The 18,811-nt window shown below is 55.5% G+C and overlaps 1 protein-coding gene across 6 annotated transcripts in view; it reads left to right on the plus strand.

Annotated features, from left to right (window-relative positions):
* SUFU (SUFU negative regulator of hedgehog signaling) overlaps window positions 1-18,302 on the plus strand; it is a 105,841-nt gene extending 87,539 nt beyond the window's left edge. For 2 of the 6 annotated variants that reach the window (XR_015155264.1, XR_015155265.1), the window contains exons 9-13: window positions 1,876-2,010; window positions 3,547-3,685; window positions 9,337-9,523; window positions 12,599-12,667; window positions 15,031-18,302. Coding sequence is in view for 4 of the 6 variants with exons in the window: in XM_086377479.1 (XP_086233605.1) it covers window positions 1,876-2,010; window positions 3,547-3,685; window positions 10,646-10,753; window positions 12,599-12,667; window positions 12,955-13,131; window positions 15,031-15,120 (718 nt within the window). In the remaining 2 variants the exon portion in view is untranslated. Of the gene's footprint in view, window positions 1-1,875; window positions 2,011-3,546; window positions 3,686-9,336; window positions 9,524-10,645; window positions 10,754-12,598; window positions 13,259-15,030 lie in introns of those variants that run through there. The other 4 variants (XM_086377476.1, XM_086377477.1, XM_086377479.1 and 1 more) reach the window with 3 other exon arrangements.
* Window positions 18,303-18,811: the final 509 nt, after the last annotated feature.

The raw sequence follows: 18,811 nt of genomic DNA on the forward strand, positions 1-18,811 counted from the left end.
GCTCCCATGCTGGCCTGCCACAGCCCAGCTCTCTGACCTTGGATGCTTTACCGGGTCTCTTTCTTAAAGGAAAGAGGTAGATTAAACACCCTCAGAGTTTCCTCCCAGCCCTGAAATTCTGTGACCGGCTTGGCCAGCGTGTTTTGTCTTCTTCACAGGTCTCCTGAAAGGGCTTGTCAAAGGAGGTGCTAGGGCAAAGGGCAACTCAGAGTTGGCTTTGGGAGCCCAGAGGAAGAGACTACTTTGTGAAAGAGCAGTCACATCTGGGGGTGGATCCATGCAGCTGGTGGGAATGGTCCCTGTTACTGTGGGCTTATAAGTCGCTGCCTCAGTGGGGCCCCGTGCTGCCCCATGTCACCCTCCATCTTGCCTACAGACCTCACCTCCTCCCTCTGGGGAGCTGCTCTCTGAGTGTCGGGGTGCCTTTTGGGCCACAGGCTGCAGCCCTCAGCCCTCCAGTGTATAAGGAGGTTATCAAACCCAGACATCCTGGATGGCTTCTGCCGCTTGAATGATAAATAACTAAAGCTTCTCCCCCAGTATTTACTTATTATGTTTATTCATTTTTGGCTGTGCCGGCTCTTCGTTGTTGCATGTGGGCTTTCTCTAGTTGCTGGGGCTACTCTCTGGTTGTGTTGCACAGGTTTCTCATTGTGGTGGCTTCTCTTGTTGCAGAGCACAGGCTCTAGGCACATGCGCTTCAATAGTTGTGGCTTGACGGCTCAGTTGTGGCACACGGGCCTAGTTGCTCCTTGGCATGTGGAATCTTTCCAGACCAGGGGTTGAACCCATGTCCTCTGCGTTGGCAGGCGGATTCTTATCCACTGCGCCACCAGGGAAGCCCATCACCCAGTATTTTGATTGGACACTTGAGTAATTATTTTGAAATTCACAGTTCAAACCGGGATCTAGTCTTTTGAATGAGATCAGTGGCTAACCCTCACTTCCGGCTGGGGCAGATTTGCGAGGTCATCATTGGGGGCAGCTGAATTTGAAAGAATGAATCTTAGATTGCAAAGGGGCCCTGTGGCCCAGCTGTGGAGCAAGCTGTGGGTGGGAAGCAGGACAGGAAGGGGTGTGAGGCAGCAGTGGCAACGTGCCGTGGCGGAAGCCACAGTCAGGAGGAATCTGGTACCGCACTGCTGGGGCCTCATTGCCGAGTAGGGTGGCGGCCAGCCCCGCTGCCCAGCCAGGATCTCAGATCTGAATCCTGCGAGCCTTGCTCTCCACCCTTCGGTGAGGCCTGTGTCATTTCCTGTTGGATGAAGGGTGTGTATGTCACTGTAGCTATGGGCCGCCAGCAGGAGTGTGCATGCTCTGAGCCTGCTCTGATGTCACAGCCTTTTCAGGGTCAGCTGGAAGGAAGCTTTCAGAGCCGAGTCTCCTGAAACTTTGGCACCCCAGCATTGGAGAACTTGGGGTCTGGGGCTCCAGGGCAGCAGAAGAAGGGCTCCCAGAGACCCCTGCTGCCATCTGAGGGAAGAACAAGCCACTGTGACATAGCTTTTCTACAGTGTGTTGGCCAAAGATGAGGTTTCAGAACTAGACTCACCTGCGACCAGATCCCAGCTCCACAGCCCCCGCTGTGCAACCTGGACAAGTTACATCACTTTCTTGATCCCAGACTCCTTATCTGTTAAAGGGCCGTAAAAATCGTGCCCACCTCACAGAGGCGCTGTGCCCACCATGTGAGGGGTGCTTCGCACAGCAGCTGGCACTTGGCAAATGCGGGCTGAGTAAATGGTGGCTGTTGTTACCTTTATCATCAGTCACCATCCTTGTCATTGCACAGGAGCCCAGCCTGGGAGCCTCCTGTCCTGCTCTGCCCTGCGGTTTTCACCTTGTGCTGAACCTGTTCCTGTGCTTGCTTTGCAGGAGCCGCAAAGACAGCCTGGAAAGCGACAGCTCCACGGCCATCATTCCCCACGAGCTGGTCCGTACGCGGCAGCTGGAGAGCGTTCATCTGAAATTCAACCAGGAGTCAGGAGCCCTCATCCCTCTCTGCCTCAGGTGAGTGCCACAGAGCACAGCTTGGCTTCAAGGAGCTACCAGGACTGTGCTTGGCCCCCCCATGCCTTGGCGGAGTCTAGGACCCTGGCGGGAAGGAGAGCTAGTCAGGCAGCTCCAGCCTGGGCCTGTGGGTGGGCCTGTGGGCAGGCCTGTGGCCCCCAAGCCCACCAGTAGCCCCCATTGCACTGAAGAGCTCTCCTTTGTGCAGAGAAGTGTTCCCCCAGCCCTGCTCCCTTACAAAGGTCCAGTAACCTAGGGTGTCTCAGACCGCCCCCCTGTCATCCCACCAGCCCAGTGGCAGGGTCCCTGGTAGCACTGGGGTGGTAGGGCAGGGGCTCTAACGGGTGGGGCTCTGTTTTCTCCTGCTTTGCTGTTTTTCCAGCAAAACATTCAGTTCTCTACACCCTGTGGCCCGCACACTCCTTGAGGGACTCAGAAGCCCAGACTGTGTCCCTTCTGCTGCCATCCACAGTGCTAGAAACCCAGCCCCAGGGCCAGAATGCAGCTTCCTGCATGAGGATGCTGCCCTGGGGGAACCTGTGCAGCTGGCTTCCTCCAGAGCCCTGGGGGTTCCACCCTCAATTTTACAGCAAGGATAACTGTAAACCCGGACAACAGTGGCAGGGAAGAAGGGGGTTGTACTTGCTGGGACCATCCCCACTATCCCAGAGCCTGGGGAAAGAGCTTGGGTGGAAACCAGCCTGGCCCAACAGAGCAAAGACAGCCAGTGACCAGTGGCTGGCCGGGGCCCTGTACAACCCCCACACCTCCCCAAGGACCCCAACCACTTCCTCCCCCAGCTCCCTCTCCGGCCCAGGCTCAGGGCCTTTAGGCTGATGAAGGGTTAATCTGAGGCAGCCTGAGGAAGCCAGGAGCAGGTTTTGCTTCCTTTGCTGACTGGCATCTCTGTCCCCACAAGTTGCCCCTGCCCACCCTTCCCCCAGGTGTTATTTCCAGACTAGGGGTTAACAATAACTTCTGTGGCTCTCTCAGAGTGACCCTACTTGGCTTCAGCTTTTTTTAAAGATGTGGACTTGGTAACCATTTAAATCTCACGAGAGGCCTGGGAGTGGGTGGACCAGACACAGGGTTGTGCTGTGAGGGCCCTGTGCCATCACCCAGGGGTGTGGGAAATTTGTTTAGGGGCTTCTTCATCCCCACCCTCCAAACAAAGAGGGGCACGATCCCCCTTTTAGCTCTGGACCTGACCTTGGGCACGTTACCACCTGGCCCCTCTGGCCTCAGTTTCCTCACCAGGACACGGAAGAGGTGGACCTCTCTCCCCTTGCAGCCTCTCTGAACGCTGCTCTGGTGTCTGCCAGCCTTGAACACTTCGGAAGGATGACAGTAGAACACTCGTGAGAGGCTTCTCTTGGGAGGTGTTGAGACGAACATGTTTGGTTAAGTCCCCTGTTAGTGGGCAGCTGGTCAGTCAGGAGGGCATTTTCCAGGTACCCCATCCCGGGAGCGTAGCCCCCACAGTCCCCGAGCGCCCTGGCCAGGCCCGCTCTCACTGTCTCACGTTCCCACCCCCAGGGGCAGGCTCCTGCACGGACGGCACTTTACATATAAAAGTATCACAGGTGACATGGCCATCACCTTTGTCTCCACGGGAGTAGAAGGCGCCTTTGCCACCGAGGAGCACCCTTACGCAGCTCACGGACCCTGGTTACAAGTGAGAAGGCTCTTTCTCTTCTGCCTGCCTCCTTTCCTGTGCCCACCACCTCCCTGTCCTCCCTTGGCAAGCTCCCGGGGGTGCCTTCCTGAGGGGCCAGTGGAGAGATGCCATGTGATGTGTGGATGCTTCCACCTAGCCCACCAGCTCTAGGAGCACTTCCTGGCCTCTGCCTGTCCCCCGAGACAGGAACAGTAACCTTCCAGGCTCTGGCTGTGGATAATTCTGTTTGCCATGGAAATTCAGTTTTGAGGGATGTGCGACTTTCTGCATCTCAGGTAAACCAAGGTACAGGAAATGAGGGGTGCAGCAGGGTGGGAGGGAGTGTGGAAGCCACTCTCCACTATATGGGGAAGCCCACCAGAATACCTAGAAAGTAGGCATCTGAACCTGGACCGGGCAATGGGCTGTGATGGGCAGGTCTCGGCAGACCAAGCCTGCCCCCTCTCATCTAATGGTTCTCCTGTGTTCCTGACGGACACCCAGCTTCTCAGTGCAAACCTGCTGGCTTTTTCCAGAATACTTTGTCCTTCCTTTGCTCTTCTGGCTGGGGCACAGCCTCGAGCCATTGCCAAGCAGGGTGCCCAGACCTGACAGCCACAGGCCTCTTTCCAATCCCCACCCTGCCCAGGTCTCTAACGGGTACTTGGCCTGGTCCAACCCACTCCCAGATGTAGTAGAGGAACAACATCCTTTTTTGTCTGTTGGGGGCATGGGAGAAGGAACACGCCACCTTACCTCTCTCAGAAAGGGAATCTGACCCTAGTGTAAAAGATGACTCTGCCTTGTCTGTGGTGTATCCTGGGCAGTGGGGGGCAGCAGTGGGCAGGGGGATTACAGTAGAGAGGAAGTGGGTTTAGGCCAGTCTGGGGGCGGTCTGTGAAGTGATTTACCATTAATGTAGGCATGCTTTTAGTTTGTGTGTGTGTGTCTCCTCCTCAGGCCAGCTCCTCCCTCCCCCTCCCCACCAAAATACTAACCCTTAATTAAAACAAACAGCAAACAAAGGATACCAACCAGACTCCCAAGACTAAGCTGAGGGTAGAAATGGAAGCCAGTGCTTTAGGGATATTGTGTTCCATAAATTATCTTGCCTTTTTCCACTGTTGTTATTACATTGTTTCATAACAAAATTACTTTGAACCATAAAGTTATAAATACATTTTAAAAGTCCCACTTGGTAACATTAGATTTCTGTCCATGTGGTGTTGGTTGTTACCTTAGCAAAAGCTCTGAACTCTAGCATTTGAAATTAGCCTGGAACAAGTGGAAGGGGCCTCCTCCCACCCCCAGCATGTCCCAGGCCTCCAGGCTGCTTGTGGAGAGCAGGGGCGGGGGCGGCACAGAGCTGGGAAGGAGTGGGGGGTGGACCATGCAGGAGACCCCAGCCCTGACAGGTCAGAGGTCATCATTTCCAGCAGGTGACAGTGTGTTGACAGGTCTCAGCAGAAGTGTCCTCAGTGCTTTGCGTATTGAAGGTTAAGCACTTTTTCTTGGGAAAGTAGGAACTAGAGCCTCTCCAACTTGAGAATAAGTGCCACCCAGTTGCCTTTGACGTGCTCTACTCTGAACCTGTCCTTGGAGCCCCGCCATCCCTCCTGGAACATCTTCCTGCCTGGAGTGGGGGTAGGGGCTCAGCATCTGCAGTTCTCAGCAGCCTGGTGACCTGGGCCTCCAGAGGGCTCAGCACATGTCCCATTGATCCTCAGTCCCCTCAAAGGTCTGGGCCCAACCCTGGTTCCCAAGCCCCTGATCCCCTAGCTGCTGGGGTTTCCTTCCAGCTCTGCTCCCCCACGCCTCCCTGGCAGCCCCTCAGCCAGCTCGAGCACTCGCCCCGCTGACTCCCAGCACATGGTCCCCTCCCAGGCGCTGTTGCCCGGGGAACCGGAGCGGTGGGAACCAGCCGCTGGCCTCGGCATGTTTCAATAAAGTTGCTGTGCTGAGAGCTGCTTAATCAAAGGCCTGTGTTATGGGCTCATTAGTGTGGTCCACCACGGGGGCCAGCTCACAGGGGAGCTCCCGGGAAGGCTGGCTGGGGCCCACTCCCCAAGCACGCACCCTAATTCACCCAGGGGTTTCTCAGGCCCTGTCCAAGGAGCCTTGGGAAACCCTCTGCCCCTGCCCCCAGCCCAGCCCTCCTCATCTCCCCACCCCCAAAGCAGTCAGCACTTTCTGCATCTGACTGCCGGCATCAGCCCGCCTTCCTCTCTAGGGTCTTGCCACTGTGGTCACAGGCAGCTCCCTGGCTTGTGGGAACCTGGGCTTGTAATTACTTGTGGGCCTCTCAGTCTCCCCCTGGGGCCGCCTGTCTCGCTGGGAGTCTGAGGACCTCCTGGAGGTCTGGGGTCAGGCTCCAGGTCACCAGTGAAGGCCCAATCCACTAGCCCAGGAAAGACACTGGACCCGTCTAGAGGGAGACCCCAGCAGAGAGACTTGCTTCACCTCCTATGGGAACCTCTCCCTCATGCTTCTGGATTCCAGGATGTCTCTCTGGCCCATGTGCCCAGGCCTGTGGGGGGCAGGGAGGCAGGAAGGAACTGAATGCAGCAGCCCCAGGACTGAAGAAACCCAGACTTCTGTTCTCTTGGCTGCTGGAACACTCTGCGTTGGTCCCAGATGAATTGGGAGGGGCTAGGATGACTTTTCTTGCATCAGCCTTCAACAGCCTTGGAAGCCCTCGCTCCCAGCCTTGGCACCTTGTTCTGGCCTCCAGCCCAGGCCTGTTATCTCTTGGGGAAGTGGCATGGCAGAGACACCCCTCATGGGAGAAGATGACAAAGGAGAGCCTGAGAGAAAAAGGCAGAAAGTGAGGGAATCTGGGCCCTTTCCGGGGTTTCTGGAGTAGCCCCAGACAGGCCCCCACACCCACCAGCTCCTGGGCCTGCACCTGCCTGAGGCTGCCCCCTTTCTCCAGGTCCGCCCCCCGCCCCATCTCTCCAGCCCCAGGAACGTCAAGGCCTGGCGCACAGAAAGGCAGGGCTGCCTGCCACCCCAGAGTGAGTACAGGGGACACTCCCCGCTTCCTGGAGGAACTGGAGAGGCAGGAATCCTCCAACTCCTTAGGCTCTTCAGTTTCCGGAGGTTGACACCAGACTCCTCCGTCCGCCCTACCCTTGGCTGTTTTTATCTCTGCTGAGATGGTGAAGGCTGTCAGCCAGCTCCAGAGGAGTACAGGAGGGTCTTTGGACCTGGGGAGGCCTGCCAGCGTCCGCTCCCGCACACACCTTCTCCCAGCATTCCTCAACCCAGTGGCTTTAACAAGCCTCTCTCCCTTGAGTCTGTCAACACTGGGCTGTTAGTCTCTGAGCGGGAGCCTGGCCCAGAGCTGAGTCGTTCATCCGTCCCCAGCCAAGATTGATCTGAAGGGGGAGAAGTCGGACCCAGAGGTCACTCAGAGGTCACATCACCAAATATGAGAATATTTTTTTTAAGCCCTGCAATGCTTTCTCAGCTGTGTGGTGTCTGACGGCTCACCCAGGTGGCCCCCCTTTCCCAGCCATTCTCTGCCAGCCTTGATGGGAGGCCTGGGGCTTGGGAGAAGACGCCCAACAGCTGTTCAAGTGGGCTTCACTTCTCCAGGCCAGATCTGGGGAGTCACTGCCGGGCTCTGGTCCTCGCCCAGTGGCTGACTCACCCCCGCACCCTGTGGACAAGCCTCAGCCTTCTCCTGTCCCATGCACCCATTTGGACATTGTGTGGAAGACACTTGGTGAACCCTGGCCTTGGCCCTGCGCAGCTCCTCTTGCTTTCCTCTGCTATTTCTCCTTCCACTAGTGAACGTGGAATCTCAGAAGACCTTTGCTTGGCTGTCCGAGGGTCCTCGTTGTCACAGGTACAGCCATAGGGCTTCAATCCCAGCACTGTGCCTGGGGAGGTACAGGAGAGAACTGAGAGGGCCTGTCGTGCCCTCACCAGCTGCCAGCCAGAGCAAGAGAAGTCTGAGCCCGCTCCTGGCCACCTCAGCCAACCCCTCGCCACCCACCGAGAACAGGAAATGAATGCAGCCTCACTGTGTGGCTGCTGCAGTGGTACCTGCCGCACCCGCACCTCTGCCCCTGAGCCTGGGGGTGGGGGGGTGGTGCTCCAGGCCGTTGTCTAGCTTTTGTCCGGCCTGTTGGTGTTGGGGGGATGCAGACTGGATGGCTTCCTGGTCCCTGCCTCCTCCCTGCCATCATGGGTGCCAGAGCAGCTCCTTGGCAGGCCCTACCCTGTAAACAACACATTTCCTTCCCTGAGAGAAGGAAAGGGAGGGAAAAAGAAAGCCAAACTTGTTGGGAAGCAAGAACAACGTGTCAACACGAAGAGCAAACAAGGCCCCAGACAAAGTGAGGATTGTCACACCGAGGGGAAGGAGTGGGCATTGTCAGTGCTATTTGCAGACTCAGAAATATCACTGACCGCAGACATTTGAATCAGATCTGCAGTGGCTGGGCCCCTGCCTGCCCCACCGCCAGGCCTGCCCAGGGCAGGCATGATGAAAGATCACTTTTCAGGTTCCTTCTGGAACTTGCCAGGGCCTGGGGAATTGGGAAGATTGTTGACGATCCTCCGTCTTCATCCGCCAGCCAGGCTATCCTAAGGCACTGGGTGTGAGCACCTTGGAGTAAGTTGCTGGCCTGTGTTCCAAGTCCCCTCCTTGATCAAAGGTGGAGGCTGGGAGTGGGGGGCAGGGAGCCACTGCCCGCCTCACAGCTCTACCAGTCAGAGCTAGTGGGAGAGCTGCAGCCACTAACTCATCCCTGTTGGTTAAACCTGTGCCTAGACCCACTGCCCCTGTGAGTGTGTTTCCCCAGGGTACCCTCCACCAGGATCTTCTGCAGGGAGGGGTTGCCTTTTTAAAATGCAGATCCCTTGACCTAGCTACTCAGATTCAGAAGGTCTGGATGGTGCCTAGTATCTCCAGGTTTTCAAAATCCTCCCCAGGGAGTTTCTTCTCAGATTGCTTGGGGGGCTTCCCCGCTCACTGGAGCATCTTCTCCCTCCAAGGGCTGTTTGTGCACAGACGTAAGCCTCTTATGCCCAGTTCTTGGTGATCATGAGCATCAGTGAGTGCTGTCTCATTAGTAGTATTATTTCTACTGCTGTTTTCTGGACTGGAGCAACTGTCGCCTCATGTGCACGTTTACCAAGCTGACCTGGAAATCTGCCCCATTGGAAACTATATCGGGGCATGGTTTGCCTTCCTTTCCACTTGGCCAACCTGGTTTTGAACAGCTGCATGTCTGTGACGCCCAGGGTTCCAGCCCTCTTGAGCTGAGCAGGTGGCCAGGAGATGTGTCGCTGGTTTTCCAGGCCATTGGGTTGAAGCCAGAGTCACTTCCACCTCCCCCAGCAGAGAAGAGACGTCAGCTTTGAGTATACGAGGCTTCTAGAATTGAGGTGCCCTCCCCAGACAGAAAAAGAGCATCTTCTACCACCATGAGTTCAGGTCACTGCTCTTCTAAAGTCCAGACTTGTCTTGTCTCGACACCCGCTTGTCTGCAGAGTGGAAATGATGGTTACCTTCCTCACAGGGTGGCCCTAAGATGATACCAGTCAAGCACTTAGCCCTGGTGCCTGGCACATGGAGGAGGCACTGGTGCTTCTGCTGCTGGCGGTGTTATCCTTACTGCTGTCATTCTCATAACCCTTCTTATTATTATTTGTGGCAGAGCCAGGCAGCTCCATGGGGACCCAGGGAGCTTCGAGAGTCCCAAGTCCCAGAACTGCACAGGCTTTTCCCACAGTTGCATCACAACGGCGTGTCTGTTCCTCGTGAGAGCATCCAGGAGCTGATGCATCGCGGCTGTCTATCTCCAGTGTCCTGTTGATAGGATCTGTTAACATTCTCAGCTCCAGGTCTGAAATATACAAAGAACAGGGCCTGTTTGTTCGATCTAAGCTTCTAAGGTTTAACTCCCAAAGGAAATTAAATTAGGTGCCTGGAGCTATGACAGTCTGTCGTGTTTCTTTGTAGGGAATGTCACCCTTAATATCATGCAGATCTCGTGTACAATTTTCCCCATTCAATTCTTTTAAAATAATGCGAAGTTTCCAGCAGGAACCAGCCAATCACTAAAAGTGAAAATTGAGGAGCCACTAGGGTTTGTCCCTCCTTTTGGTCCTGCCGTCCCCTCCCCCAGCTGAGTATAAAATGAGTCCACACACAGATATTAATAGTACACATTTGGTAGTTGGTCTACCGAAAGCCACCGTAACTCACACTCTCTCCACCACCAACTCCACACCTTTGTCAGAAGAACTGGCTTAGGACTGAACTCCTGTTGGTGGGATTATTTTCCCCATTTCTCCAGCTCTTTGGAGCCTCTCTGTGTGGTCACCATTCCTGTGAACCCTCCCCCACCCCCTCTCACCCCCAGCACTAGTTACAGTCCCAGGCCTATTTACCTCTCTGGCAGAAATGTCCACCCTCCCAAGTATTTGTGGGTTAGAAATCGGTTCAGCCTGGCCCGGACTGGAGCCATTGTAATATAATTGGGTTTTAGGTATGCTTGTGTTTGTGCTCACATTTGCAGAGATGGCAACAAGCCCCGGAAATTCCCAAAATGTGAATATGACTTTTGTACTGCTCAAGCAGACTGGTGATAACTGGTCGAGAGACTCCAGGCTTTGGGGGGTGGGGGTGGTGGGGGGAACCCTAGGATAAGAGCAAGAGGAGCAGAGGCTCCGGCTGTGGGAGCTGGAATCAGTGGCATTGGGCAGCGCCACAGTAGTCCATGAGAGGAGTTACCGGGTCCCAGCTTAGGGAGCCAGGAGGAAGGTGGGAGGGAGCATCTCAGGTGGGCATTCTCACAGACCTGCTTTGCCTATCCAAACTTTGTCTCTGTCTCCACTTGAAGCCTAAGCTTCTTAAACAGAAACTGGTGAGGAGATACGGGCTGGTGGTTGGAGCTGTTTTGTCCCTGACTGTGGGCTTGTAGCCTGAGAAGGAGACGACCTTTGGCTCCCTGTTAACCCCAGGAAGGTGCTTGTCCAGCTGGGGAATGGACTGCTTTCATGGCTGTTTCCCTAGGGCTCCACCCAGGGCCAGGCCTAGCAAAGGCACCCAGGGAATGCTTCTGGAATCAAGTAGGTTGATGGGCAGGTGACCGGAAGAATCAATACATGAGTAAATGCCGTGAGGGTTAGACTTCAGGAATTGGAAGCTCTGCTTTGCACACTAACTTTAGAGTCCAGAGAAGACTGGGACATGGGGACTTCCCTGGTGGTCCAGTGGTTAAGACTCCGCCTTCCAGTGCAGGGGGCCTGGGTTAAATCTGTGGTTGGGGAACTAAGGTCTTACATGCCATGGGGCAACTAAGCCTGCACACCCCAGTGAAGACCCAGCTCAGCCAAAAAAATAAGGACCAGGAGATGATCTTTTCTCCGCTGCTCACAAGCCATGTGACACTGGGCAAATCTCATAACCTATCTGTGTCTCAGTTTCCTCATCTGAAGGAGATAAGCTCTATGAGCGCTTAGCACAGTGCCCGGTGTGGTGATATTTTGTCTGCCCACTTGGGGTAGTTTTCTCATTCCTTGCTCACACCTCCACCCAGTCAACTTCCTCCCTTCGGAAACTTCCCTCCTGTGAGGTGCCTAGTGAGCCTGCTTGCTTGCCCTCCTTCCTCTGCCATTCCACTTTGTCTGATACACTGACCTATTCCAAATGTTGAGCCATATGTTCTTATCAGAATGGACAATTCCCTGGGGAAACCTGCTGGTATTTTCTCAAGTCCTGGATCCTCCTCCTTGTCATAGGGGATTTTTCCCACACCTTGGTCTTCACCTCGTTGTTTCTCTTCCTCTGTCCCCACATCCCACCCCGGGGCATTCAGAGGCTACTGGAGAAGGCAAAATAGAGGTGGGGAGAGCCACAGCCTGGGGTTACAGAAGGGTCCACTGCAGAAGTCAGGAGGTCCCATGGACCAGCATGCGGAGGAGATGGGTGGAAGACAGGATCAGGTTGGGAAGAGGAAAGACATGCCCAGCCTGGGCCCAGTGTGGGACTGGCCTGAATAGAGGAGCCTGTTGAGAAGATGGCCCTGCAGGTTGAGGAAGTCCTGGGTATCCTTGCTGTTGACTGCATGCATGGTTGACTACACACATGGGTGAGGGTGGTGGTTGTGCCCCTGAACGAAGGGGCAAGGCTGTTCTCAACAGCAAGCGTGAAGCCTCAAGGTAGCAGACCAGAGTAGTGAAGTGGGATAGGTGGGAGGTGCCCTGGAGAAGACGTTTCTTAAAACTTGTAGGACTCAGTGGCTGAATGGGGCTGGCAAGGCAGGGCTTTGGGAGCTTGGGGCCTGAGAAAAGGTAGACACTACGCATGGGAGTTGAGGCGTCCCTTTCCCTTCGCTAAAATGAGAGAGGCTGGTGCAGCTCAGACATTCCTAGAGGTACCTTCCAGGGCATTTCCAGATTCCAGGCAAGGCTTGTATTCCAAACCTGGACAGATTCCTTTTGTCCTCCCAAGCGGGGCTCGGGGAACACACAAACCTTGTTGAACAAGGAGGATGTTGGAGTCACTCTCCTCTGCCCTGCGGCTTTTCTGTTTCCCTCTACCATACTGCAACGTGCAGGGCGCCCGGACTGCCAGACAGGCGGCCTTCCCCGCCCCTTCTCATGTCCCTCCCGGGACCAGCACTGCCGTGTCTCCTGAAGTCCTTGCCCTGCTCCCCTCTGTCCTAGACGTCCTCCCTTCTCTGCCCCAGTCCGTCTGATACTGTAGGCAGCTGGTGGTGGGAGGTGGGGGCAGGCTGGGGGTGACAGTCAGGGCTAGGCCTCAAGTACTTCCCCTGGCCCTAGAACATATCACAGTGGGCTCACCACTCCTCCACGGCCTGGACAGAGGTCCATAGCTTGGCAATTAGCAAAAAGACCATATACTTTAAACAAATAATAATAATAAAAGCCTGTCTTGTGCCTTCTTCCCAGATTCTGTTGACCGAAGAGTTTGTAGAGAAAATGTTGGAGGACTTAGAAGATTTGACTTCTCCAGAGGAAGTAAGCTGTTTGGTTCTCTCTGACAGCAGGTTCCAGTCTCCAGGAGTCTGTCTGCGTGTGTGCATGTGTCTGTCTCTGACGTGTGCAGAGAGGCTGGAAAGGAGACCCTGGAGATGTTAAACAGCTTTATTTCACTTCCCTGAACCTCCCCCTCCCCCACCCCCAACCCTTGTGAGGACACCCAGCAAATTGTCTGAATTGCCAGCTCCCAAGAAGCTCATTGAAGAGGCAGCCAGGGCCTTTGGGCTAGTACTGAGTTCTCCTCAGCCCCTGCTGTTCCCTGGCAGGTTTTGAACAGAAAGCCCACGCCTGCTGCCAGAGAACATTCCATGGAGTTCTGGTGGGCAGCAAGGGGCTCCTGCTCCAGCCTCAGGCCACCCAGGAGCCACTCTCCCTCCCGCCTCTGGCCACGAGCGCTCCCCTCTAGGCCCGCCTCTTCCAGCCCCAGCCAAGCTGTGGGCCAGGTGGGGGCCTGTGCTTGTCCTGGCTACTCCGCTGGGGTACAGGAGTGGAGCCCACAATCCCTTTTGTTTTTCTTCCTTGTTCCCGGCATCCTCATTTGTGGGGACTTACCTCATCCTGGAAAGTCCCTTCCCCTCCCCCGGCCTCCTACCAAGCAGCACCCCAGCAGGGTTGAGCCTTCCTGGCCTCAGAGTCCTGCCCAGATAGGTTAGTGGAACATTAGCACGCTGATAGTTCTAGGGCTTTTCTGGGCCCTCTCCTGTCCGGGGCAGAGACAGACCCTTCTTCTGCCCTTTCTGCCCGAAAGTGTATTTTGGGGAGAGCTCCTTCACCTCCCAGGGGCCAGGCTTCCAAGCCAGAGCGAGGCCAGGCAGGAGCCAGCTTTCAGCCAGGACCCAGTCAGCCCGGACACAGAGGCCTCCGACGGATATCCACAGGGCGGAGGACCGTCCACGGGGCAGGACTGGCCCGTCCAGGTCTCCAGGTGGACAGGAACTCCTCAGAGCCTGAGGTCACCCCTAGTGGGATAATGTCTTCTCTCTTCTCATTTATACATTCAAAAGTCACTAAGTACCCAGTCTGTGCCAGCTGGTCAAGCCCCACAAGTCACCAGGCCCTGAGGCCCAGCTCCCATTCAGTCAGACCAGAGCCGGCTGCCCAGAAGCGCTTCCGGAGAGGCCATGTCGCACAGGGATGGCACGGCGCCAGACTGCTGCTCTCAGCTCGGGTGCTGAGGGGGTGGAAGAGGGGTAGTCCAGGCAGGAGGGACAGGAGCCAGGAGGAGCTTAGGAAAGTAGGTCACTAAAAATGACTTTTTTTTTCCTTTCCTGTGCAAGGCTGTCCCCACACCCTGCCCTCCTCTCCACTTTGGTCCTGGCTTGGACAGTCCCCCATCAAGAGGGAGGGAGAGGGAACCAGCCGGGCAGTGTCAGGCCGTCCTCTTCTAGCACCAGCTCTGGGCAGGCTGAGGGCCCTGCTCTTCCCTCCTTCCCAGCTTGCTCCCAGATTAGCAGGAGACTTAAAGGCAGACCCCACTCCTAAATCAGGGAGCATCTATGAGCACCAGCTGTGTGCCTGCTGGCCCCATGCAGGGTCCTCGCATACACAGGGAACATGTCAGTCTCTTCCCCTGTCCCCCTCCAGAAGCTTGAGAAACAAAACTGTAAGCAAATCGGTGATTCCGGGGAGTCGGGTCATAAGAACTTGGGCTCTCCTTGGCCACTGCCAGCACCTCTCTCAGGCTGGTAACCCTGGGAAGCTTGTGAGGATGAACAAGGGGGAGCAGGGTGGGGAGCTCCTCTCAAGTTTGCACCAGGCCCAAGAAGTCACCTCAAACCACACTAGCTCTGCTTCTCCACTCCCACCAAGGCCAAGGCAGGGCCTCCTTCCTTTGGGGCCCTTTGGCAAAGGCTCCAGGGGGCAGGTTCCAGAGTTCTTCCCTGCCAGCCTCAGAAAGGAGCCATGGCAGGGACAGGACCGCAGAGTTCCAGACCTCAAGCCACTTCCCTGTAGCATCTGCACCCTCCCCTGCCCCCCCCATCCTCTAGCCCCCGGGCCTCAGGGAGCAGATTCCTTACATGCTTGTGGCCAAAGGCAGAACCAAGGAAGTGAGCTGGAGGGAAGGTCAGCCCAGTCAAGAAAGAGTCAGAAAACAAGCCTCCTCCAAGCCCAGTTAATTATTGGCTGGGTGTGGGGAAGGAGGGGTCAGCACTGGATCCCAGCCTCTCACCTGGTTCAACATTCGTGACTGAAGCCAGGCAACCAACCCGTGGTCTGTCTTGCCCCAGCACCCAGGAGACAGGGCCTGGGTGAGGGTCCTGGCCTCTCTAGGCAGTGTGGGAAGAAGGCAGTGGATTCTAACCGTGTATCCTCTGGTTCTGTGCTTTTTGCCCCCTCCACAGTTCAAACTTCCCAAAGAGTACAGCTGGCCAGAAAAGAAGCTCAAAGTCTCCATCCTCCCTGACGTGGTCTTCGACAGCCCGCTGCACTAGCCTGGGCTGGCCCTGCAGGGGCCAAGGGCGAGCCCAGCTGCTTCCCGGTGACTCCAGTGTAACAACTGCATAAACGAGATTCCTGCAAACACAAGGACAAGTGTGAGGATGACTGCGTAGCCCCTACACTGCAGCCTGCTGGGATGCCCCGCACAGGTCACAGGGCTCCCCCTCACCTGCAGCTTGAGGGGTCTCCGCACCTGCAGCCGGCCGAGCCACATGACCAGGCCGGGGCCCCAGGGGGCTGCAGTCGGGCAAATGTCAACCTTCTCCTCCTACTGCCACCACAGGTTCTGGTTTGAGATTTGCCTCTGGACCTCTGATATGCCCCCAGGTGGAGACAGGCCTCGTTCCCACCTACCCTCTGCTGCATAGCCCAGCGGGAGGGAGGTGTAGCAGCCAGCTACCCTGCCCAGCTCAACTCTGGGAAGCCTTCGGTAGTCAAGCTCTTCTGGCGGTGCAACGATTCCTTTGATCGTGTTTGGTTTTCTTCCTCCTTATTTTATTTTGTAGAAACCGGATGGTATTTTATTGCTCTTCAAAGATGTCCAGAAGCCATGTATATATGTTTTTTTTAAAAAAACAGAACTTTATTTCCAGATGAACTTTCTCATTCTTACAGACAAGGGCCTGGGGCCGTCTCCCCCAGAGCCGCCACCAGAAAAGGTGCTGGTGTTCGCCTGCCGGTCAAGGCCTCGGAGGAGTCAGCTTCGCACAGAGGCTTTTCTTCCAAGCCAGGCCTGGGGGAGCCGAGACACTCCCCCATGCAGCCTGGAGCCCAGTTTAGCTGGGGCAGGAAGGGCTGCTGCTGGTTCCCAGGTGGACTGGGCCCCCACAGAGTTCAAGATCAACAGGGTCTCCGAGACTTGGTGACCCCAGCCTCATCTTCTAGGCATTTTCCTCCCAACCAGGCCTGCCTGAGAGAGGGTAAAGCCCAGCACTTCATAGACCATCCCCACCTGCCACTCAGGGCCTGAGTCTCCAGCTCTTTGCCACTCCCATCCCATTTCCTCATCCACTGGGCCTCCCAGCCTCCAGGCTGCAGGACTCTGACTTATTAAAAACAGAAGAATCAACCTCTTCACATGTCTTTCACATTAGTTTTGCAAACACTGCACTCTCCCGCCTTCCATTCATTTCTGTGTTGATTCATTTCTCATCCTTCATTCTCTACCCCTTGTCCTGTCTCCTTTCTGGCATCCTGGCCTCTAGTGGTCTTTGGTTCCTCACTCCAGTACTGCAGATCTCACGGTCTTCCTGTCTCATAGCCAACCTATGAGTTCTGGGGTTGTCTCTCACTTTTGACCTGTAATCACAAGCCCCTTTCAGGCCCTCTTACCCCTAATTCTGGGGATGGCTATTATGAGACCACCCTTCTGGCTCTCCCACAACAAAGTTCTTTTGTCTGTCAGGGACCACACAGACAGACAACATGCCCTGGCCCCTGTCTGCAACCGCCACACACATGGGCACTACCAGGAGTGCCGAGGAGACCCATAGGGCGCAGGGCACCTCTGATGAGCCATCCAGCCAAAGAGCTGCCTTCAGGGGCATGAGGGTGGCCAAGCTATTAGACTTCCAAGGGGCCATTCAGGTCTGGCTCTTTCTCTGCTTACACCCTCAGGGCTACCTGGTTAGCACCATCAAACTCAGAGCTTCAAGGCAGATCCACCTGGCATCTGGGAGACACATACCACCACCACCACCCCCCACCACCACCCCCCCACCACCAACACAGCAAAGGTGGAAGCCCCTCTGGACTTGATGTTGGCCGCAGCTGTGCCTTCTGCTCTGAGGACTTTTCCGGAAGGACATTTCCTGGTCTTCACCCACCACAGCATCCCCACCTTGAAAACTCTTGTCTTTAGGTGTTTTGTGGCCAAAGAGGTGTCATTGACTTGCTTCCTTTCCTTGCCATCCTGACCTACTTCTCCACAGATTCTTTCTGGAGACCTGCCTCTACCCCGCCTGCTTTGGCTTGGGGGCAGGGGGGTATTTTCTGAGCTAAGTTTTGTGGTCAGTACAGAAGGCAAAAGGGAAGCAGGTGAGCTCTGAGACAACAAGCCTGTGAAGCCTGTGGCTCCTTTCTGCCTCCCCCTGCACCCCCCCAGCCCCTCCTCTTATCGGGAACCTTCAAGGTTCAGCTGAGACCAGCCTCCATCTCATTTCCCTACAATGCTTTGGCTCCAGAGGGGTGACAGAGCATCTACCATCTCTGCCCAGACCTCTTTCCCTTGGGTGATGGTGCCTTCCAGAGGGAGTTCTTCACTGAGAGGGGACCCTCATTGAGGATAAAGCAAAACAGATTGTGGGGCACGTCCAGCACAGCACTTGGCATATGGCAGGCACTCACTAGAGGGACCCCTTCTTTCCCTCTCCGTAGCTCTTTGGAAGCCCTGACCTCATAATAAGTTGGGGAGGTTAAGAAGTCTCCCTCCCTACATCTGCCTACATAGGCTTCCCTGAAGCTTGCCCCTTCCTACTCTGTCCCTCCATGTCCCTGTGACTGAAGCTTCTGAGGGGAAGGGGCTCCTTCATGCTATTTGCTGGCAACACAAGGTGGACACAGCCGCAGCTCCTCAGGCCCAGTGTGGGCTGCAGGAGGACCACGGCCCCAGCTGCCATTCTGTGGGGGTGGAGAAGCTCACGCAGGGTCTCAGGTCTGGCTGGGGAGCTGGTGCCTCTTCCTGCCCTTCTCTTCCAAAGGCCAGGCTTCAGGGAAGAGTCTGGGAAGCCTTGGGGAGAAACTAAAGGGCTAGCATGTTTTAAAAAATAAACACGTTCTTGGGACTGGGTTTTGAGATTGAGAACAGGGGAAAAACCTGCAGGTCCGCCCCTGTGGGGCAGACCAGGAGAGAATTCCCTTGACTGTATTTTTTTATCTGGTTGTCTTTCCTCGTTGGCTTCCAGGTCCTTGTGTCAAGTGAGGTACCTGGGTCCCTGTTATAAGTCAGGAGCCCTGTAGAAAGAGCTCTCCTTTTGTACAAGTACCTGAATGCTGCAATGAGCAGACTTTTGTAAAATTTTATATTAGTTTCTAATGTCAATGGTGACTCGGTTCCTGGGGGCTGCAGCCAGCCTGGGACTTTTGTAAGAATTTTTGGGTGACTCACTTAGATGTCGTTTCCTTCTTGTCCCCTCTTCCTCTGTGTAATCTAAGTGCATTAAATGTATTTGCAGAAGTGCCTGGGTCTTGTGCTCCTTTCTGGCTGCCTGGAGTAGGGGGGCGGAAAGCCTGGGGCCCTGACAGAGGGGTGGGTTGGACTCAGCCTCTTAGAAGAAGCCAGGATGTGGAGAGGCCCAGAAGACTGATGTTGGGAGTGGAGGGGGTGCCAAGGAAGCAGGATCACGCAGCGGTGACTCTTCAGTCATGCAGAAATGACTTCACAGGGACAAGCTCTCTCACTGGTCCTGAACTCCTCTAAGGTCAAGGGGGTAGGAGGTGGAACAATCTGGGGTGATGAGTGAGTGGGTAAAGACCCTCTCTTCTGCCTCATTCTCCTCCCCTCCTCTCACCAAAAAAAAAAAAAAAAAACCCACCTTTTTCCCCTGGGAAGTCGGGCCTTCCTCAGGTCCAGTTTGGAGTTCTTATGCCCCTTTCAGCGAGGGCAAGAGACAGCAACAACCCCCACCCCCACCCCCACCCCCAGCCACCTACATTCAACCTAATCCAGGGCCTGGGGTAGGCTCA

The sequence above is a fragment of the Bos grunniens genome, chromosome 26 (assembly GCF_055505025.1).
Source record: "Bos grunniens cultivar Pamir isolate PY7600 chromosome 26, Bosgru_T2T1.0, whole genome shotgun sequence".
In the NCBI taxonomy this organism is placed as follows: Eukaryota; Metazoa; Chordata; class Mammalia; order Artiodactyla; family Bovidae; genus Bos; species Bos grunniens.